At 49.9% G+C, this 15,544-nt stretch overlaps 3 protein-coding genes across 3 annotated transcripts; 1 reads left to right on the plus strand and 2 right to left on the minus strand.

Moving 5' to 3' along the window:
* Positions 1-513: 513 nt before the first annotated feature.
* On the minus strand, positions 514-9,898 carry ndl (serine protease nudel). The gene is made up of 16 exons (XM_001352817.4): positions 9,309-9,898; positions 8,777-8,920; positions 7,121-8,713; positions 5,979-7,057; positions 5,435-5,917; positions 5,046-5,379; positions 3,867-4,989; positions 3,638-3,807; positions 3,463-3,576; positions 2,614-3,406; positions 2,367-2,558; positions 1,842-2,311; positions 1,479-1,770; positions 1,308-1,415; positions 1,102-1,245; positions 514-1,045 (listed from the first exon to the last, which is right to left on the minus strand). The coding sequence occupies exons 1-16, from the start codon at positions 9,325-9,327 to the stop codon at positions 628-630; spliced, it is 7,476 nt and encodes a 2,491-aa protein (XP_001352853.3). The 5' UTR covers positions 9,328-9,898; the 3' UTR covers positions 514-627.
* A 165-nt stretch (positions 9,899-10,063) lies between these two features.
* Positions 10,064-15,512, plus strand: Rexo5 (RNA exonuclease 5). Its single transcript, XM_001352815.4, has 4 exons — positions 10,064-10,252; positions 10,330-10,430; positions 12,974-13,826; positions 13,898-15,512. The coding sequence occupies exons 2-4, from the start codon at positions 10,348-10,350 to the stop codon at positions 15,194-15,196; spliced, it is 2,235 nt and encodes a 744-aa protein (XP_001352851.3). The 5' UTR covers positions 10,064-10,252; positions 10,330-10,347; the 3' UTR covers positions 15,197-15,512.
* zpg (zero population growth) lies at positions 10,460-11,982 on the minus strand. The gene is made up of 3 exons (XM_001352816.4): positions 11,703-11,982; positions 11,329-11,630; positions 10,460-11,265 (listed from the first exon to the last, which is right to left on the minus strand). Exons 1-3 carry the CDS (start codon positions 11,980-11,982, stop codon positions 10,741-10,743), a joined length of 1,107 nt encoding a protein of 368 aa, XP_001352852.2. The 3' UTR covers positions 10,460-10,740.
* Positions 15,513-15,544: the final 32 nt, after the last annotated feature.

Raw genomic sequence — 15,544 nt, forward strand, 5'->3', positions numbered from 1 at the left:
AGTTCCCCAGTTACTCCCCCATACATCCATCCCCCCACCCCCCTTAATGCTCGTTCAAGTTTTTTAAGCCCTAACTATTTATACGCATAACGCATGATTATATAATTACCAACGATGCGCCTGAGGGACGGGGACAGTCCCTAGTTTTCTGCTCTCGAGAGGTGCATATATTTATAATTCTCAAGTACCTTCTTTCATAAAACATAAAAGAACAAGAAACAAAAGAAACAAACGAAAAAAACTAATCTTAACTTACATCCTTTTTAACGAATTTAAATGGAATCCAACATTTAATTAAGTGCTTTAAGTAATCAAATTGTTTGAATTTTGTCTAAACAACAAAGTGAATTTTTTACATTTATAAAACAACCAAAATTCGTTACGAAAATTCCCAAGAAACCCAAGCTTAAAAACAAACAAAAACAAAATCAAATCAAGTAAAAAATATACAACATATGCGAGCGCAAACTGATAAAAGAACTAATACAAAATTAAAATAATAAAACAAAGTTATAAATTATATGATTTCTCTCGCATTTATTTGCTACTAAAACGCACAAAGGATAATCGCGGGAGTTTAGGGAAGCCTTAGGCACTTCACTAAGGGGGAGTCTAGGGACTGCCCCTTCAGGCACAGCGTATCTCCAGCCTGTAGCACCGATCCGAGTCGGTGGCATTCCACCGGACCAACTCGGCAATGGGCCGGCTCGACTTGAGGAAGAGCGTGAGCCGTTCGTTCAGCTGCAGTGGCGAGAACTTACTGACAATCAGGGCCTTGGTGGAGTCGCGGTATTTGCCCACAAGCGATTCATTGCTGAAGCTGCGTCCCCGCTGGTCCAACAGCTCATACGTCTGGACGGCCTTGTTCTCCTCGTCATCGATCAGGCGATAGCTGGGCTGCCGGTACGGGTTGTAGCCCAGCTTCTTGCATATCTCCCGCACTTCATCCATGTTGGGCGGCGCGCTCTTCGGGAAGCACTTAGTGTGCCAGATACCATAGGTTTGCTCAATCACTTGTCCATACTGTGGGGCTATCTCCTTTGTGCTGAAAAAGAGAGTCCGATGCACATAGAATTGACTTGGATTTCGTTGGATATTTACTTGAACTGGCTATATGCCCAGAAGTCCTTCTTTTGCTGCTGCAATGGATGCTCTATGCCGAAGCAGTATCGCTCATCTTCGCCATTGGGGCAGTCGGGCTCTTTGTCACACACGAAATCACGTGGAATACAGTCTTCAGGGGATCTGGGAATAGCATTCACTTAAATCTGAGCTTCCAATACAATACAATTAATCGTTTAACTCACGAACTGCATTGGAAATGATCTGAAGTGCAATTGCACAGCACAGAGCTCTCATCGCTCTTGTCCCAGCAGTTTCGCTTGCCATCGCATATCTTGGAGGGATCCGTGGCTCTACAGATGAAAAGGGAAACAAATAGCAGTGCCCATTCTGAGGTTAGTTTAGCTAGAGCTCACTGTAGATAAGTAAAGCAGCTGCAAATCGTCGGCTCATCTGTCATGTCCTCACAGTCAGGCACATGATCACAGAACTTGTTCTTTGGCAAACATTTGAAACTGGAGCGGCACTTCATCTCGCCCGGGGCGCATCTGTGCTTCAGCTGTCGACATTTTGCCTCCTCCTCATCGCTTCCGTCATGACAATCGAATCTATCATTGCAAATCGCCGACTGCGGCAGGCAAACGCCCAGCGGGCATCGATGGGTGCTGCACTCTGGCGGTGATTGTGGATTTTTGCAGTTGGGCTCATCTGTTGGGGTAGAGGATTAAAGTTTATTGGGTCCGGTCCGTAACTAGTAATTAGGTCCGCAAATAGCCCACCTATGCTGTCTTGCAGGGATTTGTAGGCCCGCTCCAGTGTCCCAATGCTGAATGGATGTTTGAAGCTCTGGCAATCGGAGTTGTTGTAGTTAAACAGAGCCGTGGGGAACCAGCCCGTGTGTGGGTCGCGACAGACAAGCACTCCCTGGTCGATGGGATTGTGGTGCGTGTCACTGAGGTTCTTCAGGCCAAACTGATGGCAACTGGTGAACTTTGTGATGGCTGGGAGTTCTGTTGCGGCCGCACCGTTCATCAGCTCCACCTCCTCCGAAATGGAGGCCATATCCTCGGCACTGACGTTCAGCAAACGCATTAGGTTCACTGGCGGCTGCTTCTCCTGCAGCTTATAGCACGACGGGCACTTTGGGTCATTCCTGATCTGTGTGATGGCAACCGTTTTAATTCGTCCCGTGATCTCGTCGTGCAGGACACTGATACAATCCCGCAGAGCACTGTCATTATGGTGAGAGCTGCAATGAAAACAGCGATTAGGATAACTCCCTAGATGGCTGTTGAGCCACTCACCTGTCGGGCAGAAAGGTGGGCAGCACATGTTTGGTAAAGCGTGCGGGTTTCTCCAAATGAAACAGCAGCACATTGGACTTGGGCACTGCCTCAGAGCAGTCCACGCGCCGGATTTGCTCGTGATTGCTTCTGTGGAGGGAACGCTTCGTTTTGCCACCGCCCAGCAGTGCGCTAATGTAGTGCGTCTCGAAGCTAAAAGGGATTCACAAATATAATATAAATGCATTCAATAGAAGTGTTTACTTACCTTATTCCCGAGAGGCAGCTCTCGTGGACCAGCAGCCAGTGCTTGTCGATAAGCACGCCAAGGCACCAGAGCTCCCCATTGGCATAGACATCGGCCAGCCAGGGCCAGTGCAGCTCCTCGATGGCTTCGTGCAGCTGCTCGTTCACCAGCAGCGTCTTGTTCTTCTTGCTCTTGATTAGGTTATCCAAACGGTCGAGCACTTCGTCCTTCTTGTTGACTATCATTGTGGTCGGCACTTGCGGCTTAAAGTGGACATTGGGTCGGTTGTGCGTCTCGATGGTGGGCAGTAGGATGGGCATCTGCTCCGCAGGCTTCTGCTTGACCGCCTGTCCCGCACTCAGCGTCTTCAGGGGCGTTGTCTGGTTGGAAAGGGGATTGCACTCCACATAGATACCCAGACACGTGCTGGGCAGCAGGCGGTCCTTCTCCGGTCTCGACGGCGAAAGCAGGCCCTGCTCAGGCATTGCCTCCTCGTTTTCCGAGAGCTGGTCGTTGTCATTGTCCATTGAGCGGAGCTCCACAACCAGCTGCGTCTTGCCCGGTAGCTCTGGCGTAATGGGATGCACATCCCGCTGGCTCACAATCTCCGAGCTGTTGAAGTAGTGGGCTCCCTTGAAGCCCAGCAGGGCGCAAACAGCATCCGCCGTATTGGCCTGGTGCTCATGGTAGCCCGTCTCATGGGCGCACACTACACGCCACACGCCATGGGCGTTTTTGGAGAAGATTCCAGCGCTACTAAACTTGGGCTGCTGATGCACATCAAAGTGTACATCATGGCCATTCGTCAGGGCAACTGTTGGGGGGGATACATGAGCTTCTTCACAACTAATATTCTGTTATCTCACTTACAGCAATCCTTTTCATCCTCCTTGAACTGGCAGTCCGCTTTCTTGTCGCAGCGCTTCGACATTGGCAGGCAGGTCTTGGATAATGGGCAGCGGAACTCATTTGTTTTACAGCCCACTGTTGGGATTGAAAGAAAATCTTAGACGGAACCGAATGGGAATTGGTTTTTGGAGCCTACCGCAATCCTGTTCATCCGTTAGATCCTCGCAATCCGGCTTGCCATCGCATATGAGTGCGCGCAGACTGCCCTTCATGTAGTCCCGACAGCTGCACCCCAGCTCATCCGTGCCATCCTCGCAGTCGACTTTCCGATCACAGCGCATCTGCAGCTCCACAATCTGAGCCATTCTGAAAATAATTGCATACAAATTAATTGGTTTATCCTCCAATAATTGGATTTTACTTACTTTTTGCACACAAATTTATTGGGAATCTCCATTTTGTTGGTCGTTGTCTGTGGAGGAGCACTTGTAGTCGGCGCCGAGACTGTGCTTGTTGTGGGCCTTGTAGTGGTGGTGAGCCTTGTAGTTGTTGTAGAGGGCGTACTACTACTGCTAATTGTAGTTGCGGCTTCTGTGGTTGTGCTTGTGGTTGTGGTTTCCCTAGCCTCCTCCGCTGTGATTGTAGTTGGAGGAGCATCTGTTGTGACTAGAGACAAGGGGGTGGTCATCATTGTGGTGCTCTCCTCTAGGAATTGTGTGACCAAATCAGAGAGCTTCTTGAAATCCTCTGTCGAGGTGGGTATCGTTGTAGTTTGAGCAATTGTTGTGAATGCAATAGTTGTCGTTTCTATTGTCGTAGGTGCAGTAGTTGCTGCTGTCGTCGTTGAGTCGATTTCTGTCGACACTCCAGTGGTATCCTTTCTTGTTGACACATCCCCTGATGGGGTGGACGTTACATCAGCAGACAGAGTGGAATCAATTTCATTTTCACTTTGGAAAGTGGTGCTTTGCGACACTTCCTCCTCGTCTTGTTCTGCCATCAAATGGTCATCTTCTAATGCAATTTCCTGACGCTGTTGGCTATCCTTTAGCGGGTGATAGTCACTCTCCGTTGTGGTGCTTACATTCTGCCGAGTGCCTCCCACCATATCGGGGATAAAGTTGTAGACACAACCCACCTCATCCTCACCGCCCAGACAGTCGACATTGCGATCGCAGCGCTGTCGCTTGGCTATGCACCGCTTGCCACCCCACACGCAGATGAATCCCGGACAGAGCTGCAGCGGTTGGCGTGCGGGCAGCAGGCGGGGAGTCACCGCCAGCTCCAGCCAGTCCAAGTAGAGGGCCACCCTCGTGTAGACGCCAAACTCCTGGGGACGCGCACAGCCATTGCCATGGCTCACAACTCCTGCGAGATAGAACTGCTCCGGCTGGGTGACGCTGCGGCAGAAGAGTGGACCGCCTGAGTCGCCCTGGCAGGCATCGCGTCCACCGTCCGGATCGCCAGCACAAATGTCCTCCGAGGCCCTATCCTCTGGATCTGTGCAGCCCTTGCGTATGGGCACCGTCACTTGTCGCAGGGGATCGCCTACCAAAGATTCACACTTTAGAATATACTTAAGGTCAGCGTTCGTCGCAACTTACTGCTTGGACCCTTCTCCCTGATGGCTCCCCATCCCACCACCGTGCAGAGGGTGTGCTCCTCGGGACCCCATATCCAATCGTCGCCGAAGGTTGTCCTTCCCTGGTCGGGCAGACAGATGGGCTTCACCCAGCGATTGAAGTGCAACGGATTGGCAAGTCGCAGCAATGACAGATCGTTTCGCATGCTCCGCCTTTCGTAGGCCTGGTGGACGACAACATGGGACACTGGCTGGATCTGGGTGGCAGGAGAGTAGCTGGAACGACGCAGGAGTCCAGCACGCACCTCGTAGTAGTATTTCGCATAATTGATGACACAGTGGGCGGCACTGATGATCTGTAAAATAGAGATTTAGACCACATCGAGAAGAAGAATCCTTTGCTGAACTCACCCAACGATCCGAGTAGATGGTGCCACCGCAGTGGAACTTCCCGTCCCGATAGATGGCCACCACAAAGGGCCACTGAAGGGCACTCGTGTAGCCGCCTCCAACAATGCGTCCTTCGCCGACGGTTTCCTTCGCTTCCGCCACAGCTCTCTTCACGCGCTTCGAGTGCTCCATTTTGGTCGTATTCTTGGGCAATCCACATTGCGTCGGAGGACACCGGACATAGGCCACATGATCCACTAGGGAATCTGCGTTGTTGCGACCATGACAGGCCTGTGCAAAGTGGATTCCCGCATGCAGCGATGGCTCAATAAAGGGCCCCGGTAAGATCAGCGGCTTAAAGGTGAGCTCGGGCACAGCTCCTTCCACCTTTCCATCCTGCTCGCAGGCAGCGTCTGCCCACTTTTCGCCATTGTTGCACACCGGGTGCCAATCGCCGCGATGATTGTGATAGAGATACCCCTCAGAAGCAGAGGCCGCGTGTGACTGAAGAAGATTAGAGCGGATTAGAAAGGAGTAGGGCTGGAGGAGAGTTCGATCCACCTACCATGTGATGAGTGACATCTGTGACCAGCATACTGCACTGCTGCTCATCGCGACTATTCAGGCAGTTTAAGAAGCCATCGCAGCGCTCTAGGCGGCTGTAGCACATGGATATCGTGGAGCGATTGTGACGGGCATATTCCTCCAAATTCTCGTAGCAGGAGAAGGCCAGAGGCTCGCAGCCAAAGCAGCCCAGCTCATCCTCGCCCATGGGGCAGTCCTGATAGCCGTCGCACAGACGCTCCTCGTTCAGACGGTCGCCGCAGGTGCAGGCCGACTCATCGCTGCCGTCCTTGCAGTCCACACGATTGTCGCACCAGTGGGCGGCTGGAATACACTCCTGGCCCCCGTAGCACGAGACCTGATCCGGTTCCGGGCACTGCGAGCGCTCCATCGGTTGCTGTGGGAGTCCCGCATAGCTGGCGTAGATGATCTGTCCCTGATGATGGACGGCACTCGTCAGGTTGGCGTCGTGACGCATCTTGAAGTTGGCATTGGAGAAGGTCGACTGGCCGACTCCCTGCTGCTGGTTGAGTCCCTGGGACTGCCCTTGGCCCTGGCCCTGACCCTGGCCCGATTGGTTCTGCATGTAGCTGCAGTAGACCTGCTGCTGGGCATTCGACAGCTTCTGCGGCGAGGCATTCTTCGAGAAGATGTTGGCACCCTGGCCACCAGCTCCGGAGCCGCTGCTGCCACCGAAGAAGTTGCCGCTCGGTCCAAACTGCTGCGGCACAAAGAAGACTCCGCCTCCTCCGCCATTGTTGGATGGACCACCGAAGTGTGCCCCCTGCATGCCCATAAACGTGGGCGCGGCCGACCACATGGGCATCCGGAAGTTGGCCGGCGTCATGTAGAAACAGACGGGGATGCTGGGCATCCCGAGATTCGGATTGAACATGAACTGTGCGGAGGCCTTCATCGTCTCTCCGGAGACAGGGAATCCGCCGGGCGCCCGGCTGGTAAACTGCACACTGGGCGAGGCCGTGAAGGTTTCTCCTTTCAGCTTGGTCTGTTCACCATCCGCCATGGCGGCCACTTTGTTCCGCATCCGCTCACATAAGGTCATCAGCTGTGCATCCGCAGCTGTGGAGGAGAAAAGAGGGTATTAATGTTGATCAGAATCAATCGATTGAATCCGCTTTTTACCATTCAGGAGATGCCCATTCAGTGGATTGATCTTCGGTCCCATTTTGTCCAACACTTTGGCATCCAGCGCCGTGCCGAAGGTGTCTATCAACTCATCTTTTGTTTCCATGGCCTGCGCCTCGAACTTCTTCAGCCAGTGCTGGCGCTCGTACAGATCTGTGACTGTATCCTCTGAGGATTCGTTGCTGGACAGCACCTTTATGATGGGCTTCTCCGGTTCGTGCCGCTCGAAGCTCTCGAGCATGTTCTCAATGCTGCTGGGATTGTCCAATGGATGACCGGGAATACGGGAACCTTTCTCAGTGGTGGGTGTCTCCGTGGTGGTCGTTAGCTTGGGTTGACTGGTCGTGCTGCTCACCTCTGCGCTGATCACATCGCTGTCAATGATCCAGCTAATCTTCACTGGCTTTGGCTTGGTCGGATATGCTGTAAAGTTATGCGCGTCGCTGGCATCTGTGGTGCTGACTGTGGCTTGGGTGGTGGTTGCGGTGGAACTAGAGTTTCCCATCTCTGGCTCCGGCTCGACTACTTCCTCGCCATCGATGATCCAATCGAACTGCAGCTTCCGTGGCACTGTTTCGTTGTGGGCTACGGCTGGAGTGGTCGTGGACAGGGCTTCTGGTGCGTCTGTTGTCAGCTTTGCCTCCCAGACAACGTTTTCCGAGGTGTGCTCCAGCCCAGAGTTCGGTGCGGCTGCCGTGGTGGTCAGCTCTCTGGTGGTACGCTGTCTGGGCCCCTCTGTGGTGTGCACAATCTCCTTGGGCTTGTCAAAGCGGTCCAAAATCCAGCTGATTTGCTCCGTTGTGGTCCCCACAATCAGCTCAGAGGGTCCCACGCTTGAGGGAGAGGTCTCCTCTACCGTTGCCTGGGGGGTCGTCGTCTCCACCAGCGGCAAAGTGGTGTTCATTGGCTCTTTGGTGGTCAATGACTTTGGCGTATTATCCGTATAGACCGCACTGTCGTCATGGTCATGGCCGTCTATGATCCAGCTGATTCTTGCTGGCTTTATTTTGGATCGGACGGGCTTCTGCGAGGACGTCTCCTCGCTGACGTTTGCTGCGCTTGTCGTGGGCCCAGCAGTCGACTCCTGGGTCTTCTCGCGGGTCTCATTCGACTCCATGCTCCCAGACTCCAGCTGGGGCTGCTGCGCCCGCATGATGGCCTTCATTTTTTCCATTTTTTCGGTGATTTCCTTGGCCATGTTGTACATCCGCACAAAGGCGGACATGCAGTCGTGCGGGGTTTGCTTCTTGCATCTCACATACTCGCTCTCCAGCAGACTGAGGGCCTGGCGCGCCCGCTTGCTCCTCAGCTTCGAGTAGATCTGCTGCATGTTGGCCTCCACCTGAAGGGGATCGAGTATGTCACTTCTGGACAGGTCACGCGGCACACGACGCTTATTATACAATCGGAACTTCCAGCGCAAGCTGTTCAAGCGGCTCTGCCGTTCATTCATCCCCGCGCTTTGTCCGCCGGTCTTAAAATTCACGTGCAATGTCTGTGGGCTGACGATCAGTACATCCTTATCCTCATGGACGGGCTCCTTGAGCTGTCGATGCTTTTTGTTCAGGGCGGCGATTTGCTGAACGCGATCTGGAGGTGGTAACACTCATTAGTTTACGTAACAAACTCATCTTTTTCTAGTAATATTCTTACCCATTCTCTCCACCACAATGCCATGGTAGATCAGCATTAAGAACATCGCCAGGATCACCAGCACGGTGATGACCAGGACGCGTTTGTTGGGCGTACGGGCACACCAGTGGCGCGGACTTCGCAATAGCCTGGTGGCCTCCAGGTCTAAGAAATACATTTTCTCCAAATTATAACCGTAATTATCTCGAATGAAATTCAAAGTCGGCTCTTATTTGAACTAAATTGCTTAAAATAAAATACTAGTTGTTCCTCTTTTGACAATACGGAAAAAGTGATGTGGACGTTGTTTTATTTTTAACATGATTAAAAATTCTTAGCCGATTCTTCGTTTTTTGGTGGGGGCTTTATTTTGTTCAGCAATTTCTGTGCTGCTCGGCAATTTCGCAATAATTTCAATTTCAATAAAAATGCTGATGCAAAAATGCAAAACAAAAAATTGGAACTCTTAGTCGAAGAACTTATTGGAGATTAATACGATCTAGAATGTACATATATTCCTGCTTAAAATCGAACCTATATGTGTTCCACGTACCATCCATACTGTAAGTCATTTTGCTATCAATCCTTCTCTGGGGTTTCCGGAACAGTCGCTTATGCACTATACATTTTGGACACCAAGCTGGAAATGCGACAAGCAATTCGTATTCTTCTTTGCTGCTTTATTTTGGTTGTTCTTCACTTTGTTTAATTAGCTTCCCAACAAGGAGCCTCGAATTACAGCGGTTCACTCGTGCACTCAAACAAAAATCCACAAAAAGCATAAAGCAACCGGCAAAAGCGAATCTGATATTCACGAGAACGACAAAGACGACGACGACGACCACTTATTCCACACGGTACACACGGCAAACGGCAAACGGCAACTGAAGCCATCGCCGGGTGCTCGCTGCGCTTATGAAGGCTTCCGGAAAGTGGATCATCGGGCGATCGACCCACTTCCAAAGTACATCGCTGCCAATTTTTATGCTACGTTTCGAACTTTACAGTTTTTTGGTTAATGAAAAACGGTCCAATATTTGCAGAGGTCAGCTATAAACGACGACCATCGGACAAAAGTGCAAGTTGAAGGGGAATTTGCAGAGCAACGAACCACCCACCATCCATCCAGCAGTAACCCCCACTCCACACACACACACACACACACAGACAGACAGACAGACACACACACACACACACAGACACACATACAATCAGAAAAACTAGAAACTCAGCACCCTAGGCAATGTTCGATTAAAGTAAGCCTTGCGACTCATTTCTTGATAGAAACACAACCTATTCCGAAATTATTTTGATACAAATTTCATACACCTCAAGCAGAGAAAAAACAACTTTTGTTTTAGTTGCTTTTAGTTTTAAAGGTTCCACACTAAAAACCTCCATTACTGTAAAAATAGCAACCACATCCGATTGTACACATGAAAATTCAATTAAAAATTGTCAAAAATCCTATTTCAAAATTTTATCAACGGACAAAGTGTGAGTAATATAATAATAGATGCAAATAGATAGAAAAAAAAGCCTGCTGTACATGCAAAATCTCACCACCAAAACAGAGTCGACAAGGAATACAAATGGCACCCAATCAGCAGAAGGATCCCCAATCGGTGGAGGCGAGCGGAAGGACACCTACGGTACAGCTGACTCGAGCAGAACGGTGAGTACTCCACCTGATTTGTACAAAGATTATAAAGGTAGAAAATTATATTCATTAAGATACGTTTTAAAGTACATATGTGTATGTACACAACAAAAGTGGTACATTTCGCTTAGTTAAGAAGTAGTGACACTTGAAAGGAAATTATGAAATTATGTTAAGTACAATGTCGATAATTCTTACATATCGATTATGATGTGAATATGATTGAGCCATCTCCGAACATCTCTTGAAGAAGGCACGCGAAAAAAATAAAAGAACAGAGAACTTCATTGATAGGAAAATGTCAAAAATTTAGTTAGAATCATGATTAGATTTCATCCGCTCCAGGCGGGGGCTTGCGCTGGGACTGGGTCGCGTAGAGCTCTTCGAGCAACTTGCGAAACATCTCCGGACTTATATTATTGCCCACACGCATCAGGACAAACCAGTCGCCGAAGCTGCAGTTTTGCAGGGCGCGCTGCAGATGTGACTTGGGCATGAGACGGGCTCTGGCCCGCAGAATGTGGAAGCGTATGCCGCTATTGAACATGGTAATCATGCGGAAGAACAGCTTGAGTCCAGCCAGAAAAGTCATTGCCATAAACCAGACCCACAAGAAGGCAAAGATCTTCTCGTTCAGAATATTTAGGGGCAGTAGGCAGAGGGTATCCATTGAAGAGTCCGATCCGCTAGGCCCGAATCTGACTACCTCGCACTTTGCGCACTTGGGAAAGACGCGCTTGGTGATGCTGCTCCACATCTCCCAGTCGCCAGAGTACACCGCAAGGAAAGCGTCAACATAATGAGTCCAGAAACCTTCAATAAACACATCCAATAGCAGCATGTTCACAATCTGTTGAGAATGAGTTGAATGAGATAAAGGGCGGGCACAAATGGTGAGGCGTTGTCTACTTACGCTGATCCCTAAGTTCAGGACCTCGCAAAACACATAGCTGGCAAAGTAGCGAAAGTGTGTCTCCTTGTAGTCGCTCGTAAAGTATTTGACCAGAACACCCAAGTGAGCCTTGCTCCTCTCCTTGCTGACTGCGGTCTGGTGAAAATCCATGCACAGATGCTTTAGGCGGCCGCCCTCCCAGATCTTCCACAAAAATGCCGGCAAATAAAACACAAACGACTGCAGGAGCATCACTAGAACAACCCACTGGTAATAGCGCAGATATCGGCGCTGAGCCATAGGCACTGTTCCTCCCAAACCACCTGCGTAAAGCGAATAAATGTTTTAAGTCACAAATCGAACGCTGATGGATGAACGCATTTTCCAATTCTTACCCGGCTTGCAGCGCTCGTGTCCAAACGGATCAGGCGTGTACGTTATGTTGGTCGATACGTAGGCGCCGTACATCCAGCAATAAGCGTGAATAAAGTCCATGTCATTGTGATCGCGCATGCACTGTATGGGATCGCCAAAGTACTGCTTGGAGGAGAGCAGAAAAGTGCAGGCCAACAGCAGGGCCACCGTGCACTTAGAGTGGATGGTGAAGACGGCATCGTAAATGTGCACCGACTTGAATTGCAAGTACTTAGACAGCGGCTTAACTGCGGCATACATTTTGTGGATCTATATTCAGAGCACTACACACTTTTTTCGTTGATTTCACGCAGCCCTTTTTGCACAAGTTGAAAATAAGGCGCAAAGCACGCGGCGTTCTAACGGTGAGTTTTGGCTTATTGCCATCTCGCTCTTATCTGTGGCAGACGGCATGTAAAAGAACGAGAGACATATATATATAACCGGAATCTTATATCAGCCAGCTTTCGGCAGCAAGTAATTTTATTGGCGCTGCTACATGCGGGCACTTTTTGTACTAAATAGGTATTTTTCCACATGTAGTTATTGTGTAGTTACCATGTAAAAACATAATTTTTTGTTGACCAGTTTCTGTTTAAACCTTATTTCATAAAAAAAACAGTAAGCGGGGTCGTTAAAACTAGCCAATCTTGTAGAACATTTATTTATCAATGGCCTAAAATGATGTGGGCAGAACTAAGGGTTTTAGTTAGCTAGAATTATTCAACGGAATCTCTAAATTGAGCAATATGAACGACTATCCTCTTTCGTTGTTTCGTTTTGACCTATTTCGCTAAAACCTTTTTTTAAACAAAATAGGTTCATTGATTGGTTAAAATTATGTTGGCAGAGCTGAGAGATCTATCTAGCTAGTAATATTCGACGGAATATCATAATCGAGGAATATGGTTTCCAATCCTCGACGGAGAACGATTAACCCATTGCAAGCCAAGGGGGTATTTAATATTTCACCGAAAATAATGCAAATTTTTGCGCAGTTCAGGTGAAAGATATCGTGTTTTTTTTTTTAGTTTAGAGGAAAGATGGCATGGATCTACAAGGAGAGTTTACAATCAGTAATATTTTCCGTCATATACCTCAATTCGTTGAACTTTTTAATAGAGGGGGGTGAAGTGGGCTAAGTTCGATTTCTTATCGATATACGATGTTTCTCCATGTGCTCAATTTGTTTTGATTGAAAAATCGCTTAAAATTGCTGGATATAAAGACTTAGTAACCTTTTGTGTTGCAGCTTAAAAATCAGGCTTGTCAATATGAAGGAGCAAGTCTCAGCAAAACAGCAGGAACGCAGCGAAAAGAAGAAAAAGAAGCTGGCCGCATTGGCAAATCTGATGGACCTGAACGATCGGGATCGTGTACATGAGGCGGAGCTGGCGAGGAAGCGGGATTCCGAGTCAAAATCAAGCGGCGCCGAGGCTGATCTCACAGATGAGCCACAGACGAACAAAAGTCACAATGAGGCGGAGCGGTCCAGCGGTGTAGAGGCGGCAGACGACGGCTTTTTCACCGTGAGCAGCAAGCGAAAAGTCAAGAATCGGCATACCATCAGAAGCACCCCCGAAGAGACCTCGACAGCGGATGCCACAGATGCGGAGACGGTCCACATAGATCAGCCACAGACGAAACGCATTCGCAAAGATGAGGCAGCTGGTGGCGACAGCCTACCCGATGACACGTTGGTTACTCTTAGCGAAGAACAATACAAGGCCCTTTCGGCGGATCTGCGGCGACGCAAGCGGCGACTGCAGGATGTTCCCGCCTTGCGGCTGAGGGAGATGGGGCAGCGTGCGTTGCTGGAGACGCCTCAAGATGCGCGCACACCCATCTTCCTCAGCGATATACAGAACCTGCTGATGTCGGGCATGATTGGCCAGAAGAGTCCCTGCCGGCCAGACCGGTGGTGCTCCACCGAAAAGTGGGTGAGTCTCTCGCACAGCGTGGTGGTCATCCTGGAGGGCCTCTCCCTGTACCACTACCTCTCCAATGAGAGCCAGTTCGAGGCCACCAATAGGATCTTCAACGCGAAGCTGGAGCTTATGCTCCCCCAGCAGGCTGAAGGCATGATTATCGATGAGATCGCTCAGGTATGTACTGCTTTAGGCCTATCCACTGATTGCTAATCGCTAATCGATAATATATTTATGGTTCTTTCCAGATTCCGTTGACCAGTGTGCAAGCCAAGAAGCTAATTGACGAGCACGGTTGCCTGGAATCTGCAGTTGCCCTCAACCAGGATCCCACACTGTTCGTGAGGGGTATTTTCAACATTAGTGGCGAGGAGCCGGGCATGGAGCTGCCTCATCTGCATCCAGATGACAAATTCCCGCGGACCAAACTCCTGCTCTCCGCCCTGCAAATGGTCGACGAGGGCTATCCAATCCCCTTGCAGGGAGAGCTCCACAGCCGCTTCAGGGCCTACAAGTTCACAAAGCCATCGTACAAGCCGGTCAACAACCACAGTCCCATGTACGGCGTGGACTGTGAAATGTGTCGCACTGTGGCCGGGGTCAACGAGCTGACGCGTATTTCCATTGTAGACGAGGAGTACAGGACTGTTTACGAGACGCTGGTGATGCCCGACAACAGGATCGTGGATTACCTTACCCAGTACTCGGGCATTACCGAGGACATCATGAAGCAGGTGACCAAGCAGCTGAAGGATGTGCAGAGGGAGGTGTCAGCACTGCTGCCAGACGATGCCATCCTCGTGGGACAGTCCCTTAACTCCGATTTGAATGCCATGCGGATGATGCATCCGTATGTGATCGACACCAGCGTGTGCTTCAACATGTCCGGAATTCGGAGGCGGAAGAGCAAATTGAAGCATCTGGCCATGACTTTCCTCAAGGAGACCATCCAGGAGAACGAGTACGGCCACGACTCGATCGAAGACTCCAGGGCAACGCTAAAGCTCGTGAAGATGAAGCTCGCTAACAGCATCGAGTTTGGCGACGAGATTATGACCCAACAGAAGCGTCTGCAGGAGATCGCCAATGCCTGCAGCGGCGACAGCATCACGAACAACATGTTTGCACATTCGGCCAAGCGGGACAGGAGGACAGCGATCGTGAATGTGGGAGACCTGCAGCCGCGCCTCAAGGAGATCATACAGAAGGCCGAGCAGGTCGTCCCCAAAGACACCAGCAGTTCTGTCCTCGTGCACGAGGTGGCCACCACCAAAGAAGCTGTCCGAAAAGTCACCGAAATAGCGCTAGAGAACTCTCTGACCATTGCCAATCTCCCAATCCCCGAAGAGGACTTCCTCCTGGATAAAGCTGAACGCAGTGCTGCCAAAATCGACAAGGTCATCGAGCGTCTGTGGAACACAGTGGCCCACAATGGCCTCTTCCTCGTTCTCATGGGCGGCTCGGCAGAGTGCCCCAAGGGTGTGGCCAAAATAGCCATCAAGCGATTGAATGGCACCGAACAGACTAGTGCTCCAATCAACAGTTAGATTCGTGGCCCCACAGCCTGAACTGCATCCCATCAGCCCTGACTTTAATCTAATTTTATGCCCCGGAAATGTCCCACGAAAACCATCGATAGCTTGGATCAAACCGCTGACGCAGCTACAAGACAGCAGTGTCTTAGTGTCTCAAGCAAAATTAAATTAGCCGTACAGCCCAACCTCTGACGTACAATCAATTTCTCCATTCTTTTTTTTTCCTAATCTAATCTAATCCGAAATTACACTGCAAAAATGTAACGAAACTAAAGTTGTAAAATTTACAAATAACCGCAAGAAATCACAAAAATCAAATGTAAACAAATGCAACTGCCTTTTCCTTTGGGGGGAGCGGAA

Source organism: Drosophila pseudoobscura, chromosome X (assembly GCF_009870125.1).
Source record: "Drosophila pseudoobscura strain MV-25-SWS-2005 chromosome X, UCI_Dpse_MV25, whole genome shotgun sequence".
In the NCBI taxonomy this organism is placed as follows: Eukaryota; Metazoa; Arthropoda; class Insecta; order Diptera; family Drosophilidae; genus Drosophila; species Drosophila pseudoobscura.

Bases quoted from the DNA above. Each gene is read 5' to 3' on its own strand.
- Rexo5 (XM_001352815.4), top strand. From the start codon at position 10,348: ATGGCACCCAATCAGCAGAAGGATCCCCAATCGGTGGAGGCGAGCGGA. The intron at 10,431-12,973 runs GTGAGTACTCCA...TTTGTGTTGCAG, and splicing joins CAGCTGACTCGAGCAGAACG to CTTAAAAATCAGGCTTGTCA. The intron at 13,827-13,897 runs GTATGTACTGCT...GGTTCTTTCCAG, and splicing joins TTATCGATGAGATCGCTCAG to ATTCCGTTGACCAGTGTGCA.
- zpg (XM_001352816.4), bottom strand. From the start codon at position 11,982: ATGTATGCCGCAGTTAAGCCGCTGTCTAAGTACTTGCAATTCAAGTCG. The intron at 11,631-11,702 runs GTAAGAATTGGA...CGCTTTACGCAG, and splicing joins ACACGAGCGCTGCAAGCCGG to GTGGTTTGGGAGGAACAGTG. The intron at 11,266-11,328 runs GTAAGTAGACAA...CATTCTCAACAG, and splicing joins TCCTGAACTTAGGGATCAGC to ATTGTGAACATGCTGCTATT.
- ndl (XM_001352817.4), bottom strand. The intron at 5,380-5,434 runs GTGAGTTCAGCA...TCTATTTTACAG, and splicing joins CCATCTACTCGGATCGTTGG to ATCATCAGTGCCGCCCACTG. The intron at 2,559-2,613 runs GTAAGTAAACAC...AATCCCTTTTAG, and splicing joins AGCTGCCTCTCGGGAATAAG to CTTCGAGACGCACTACATTA.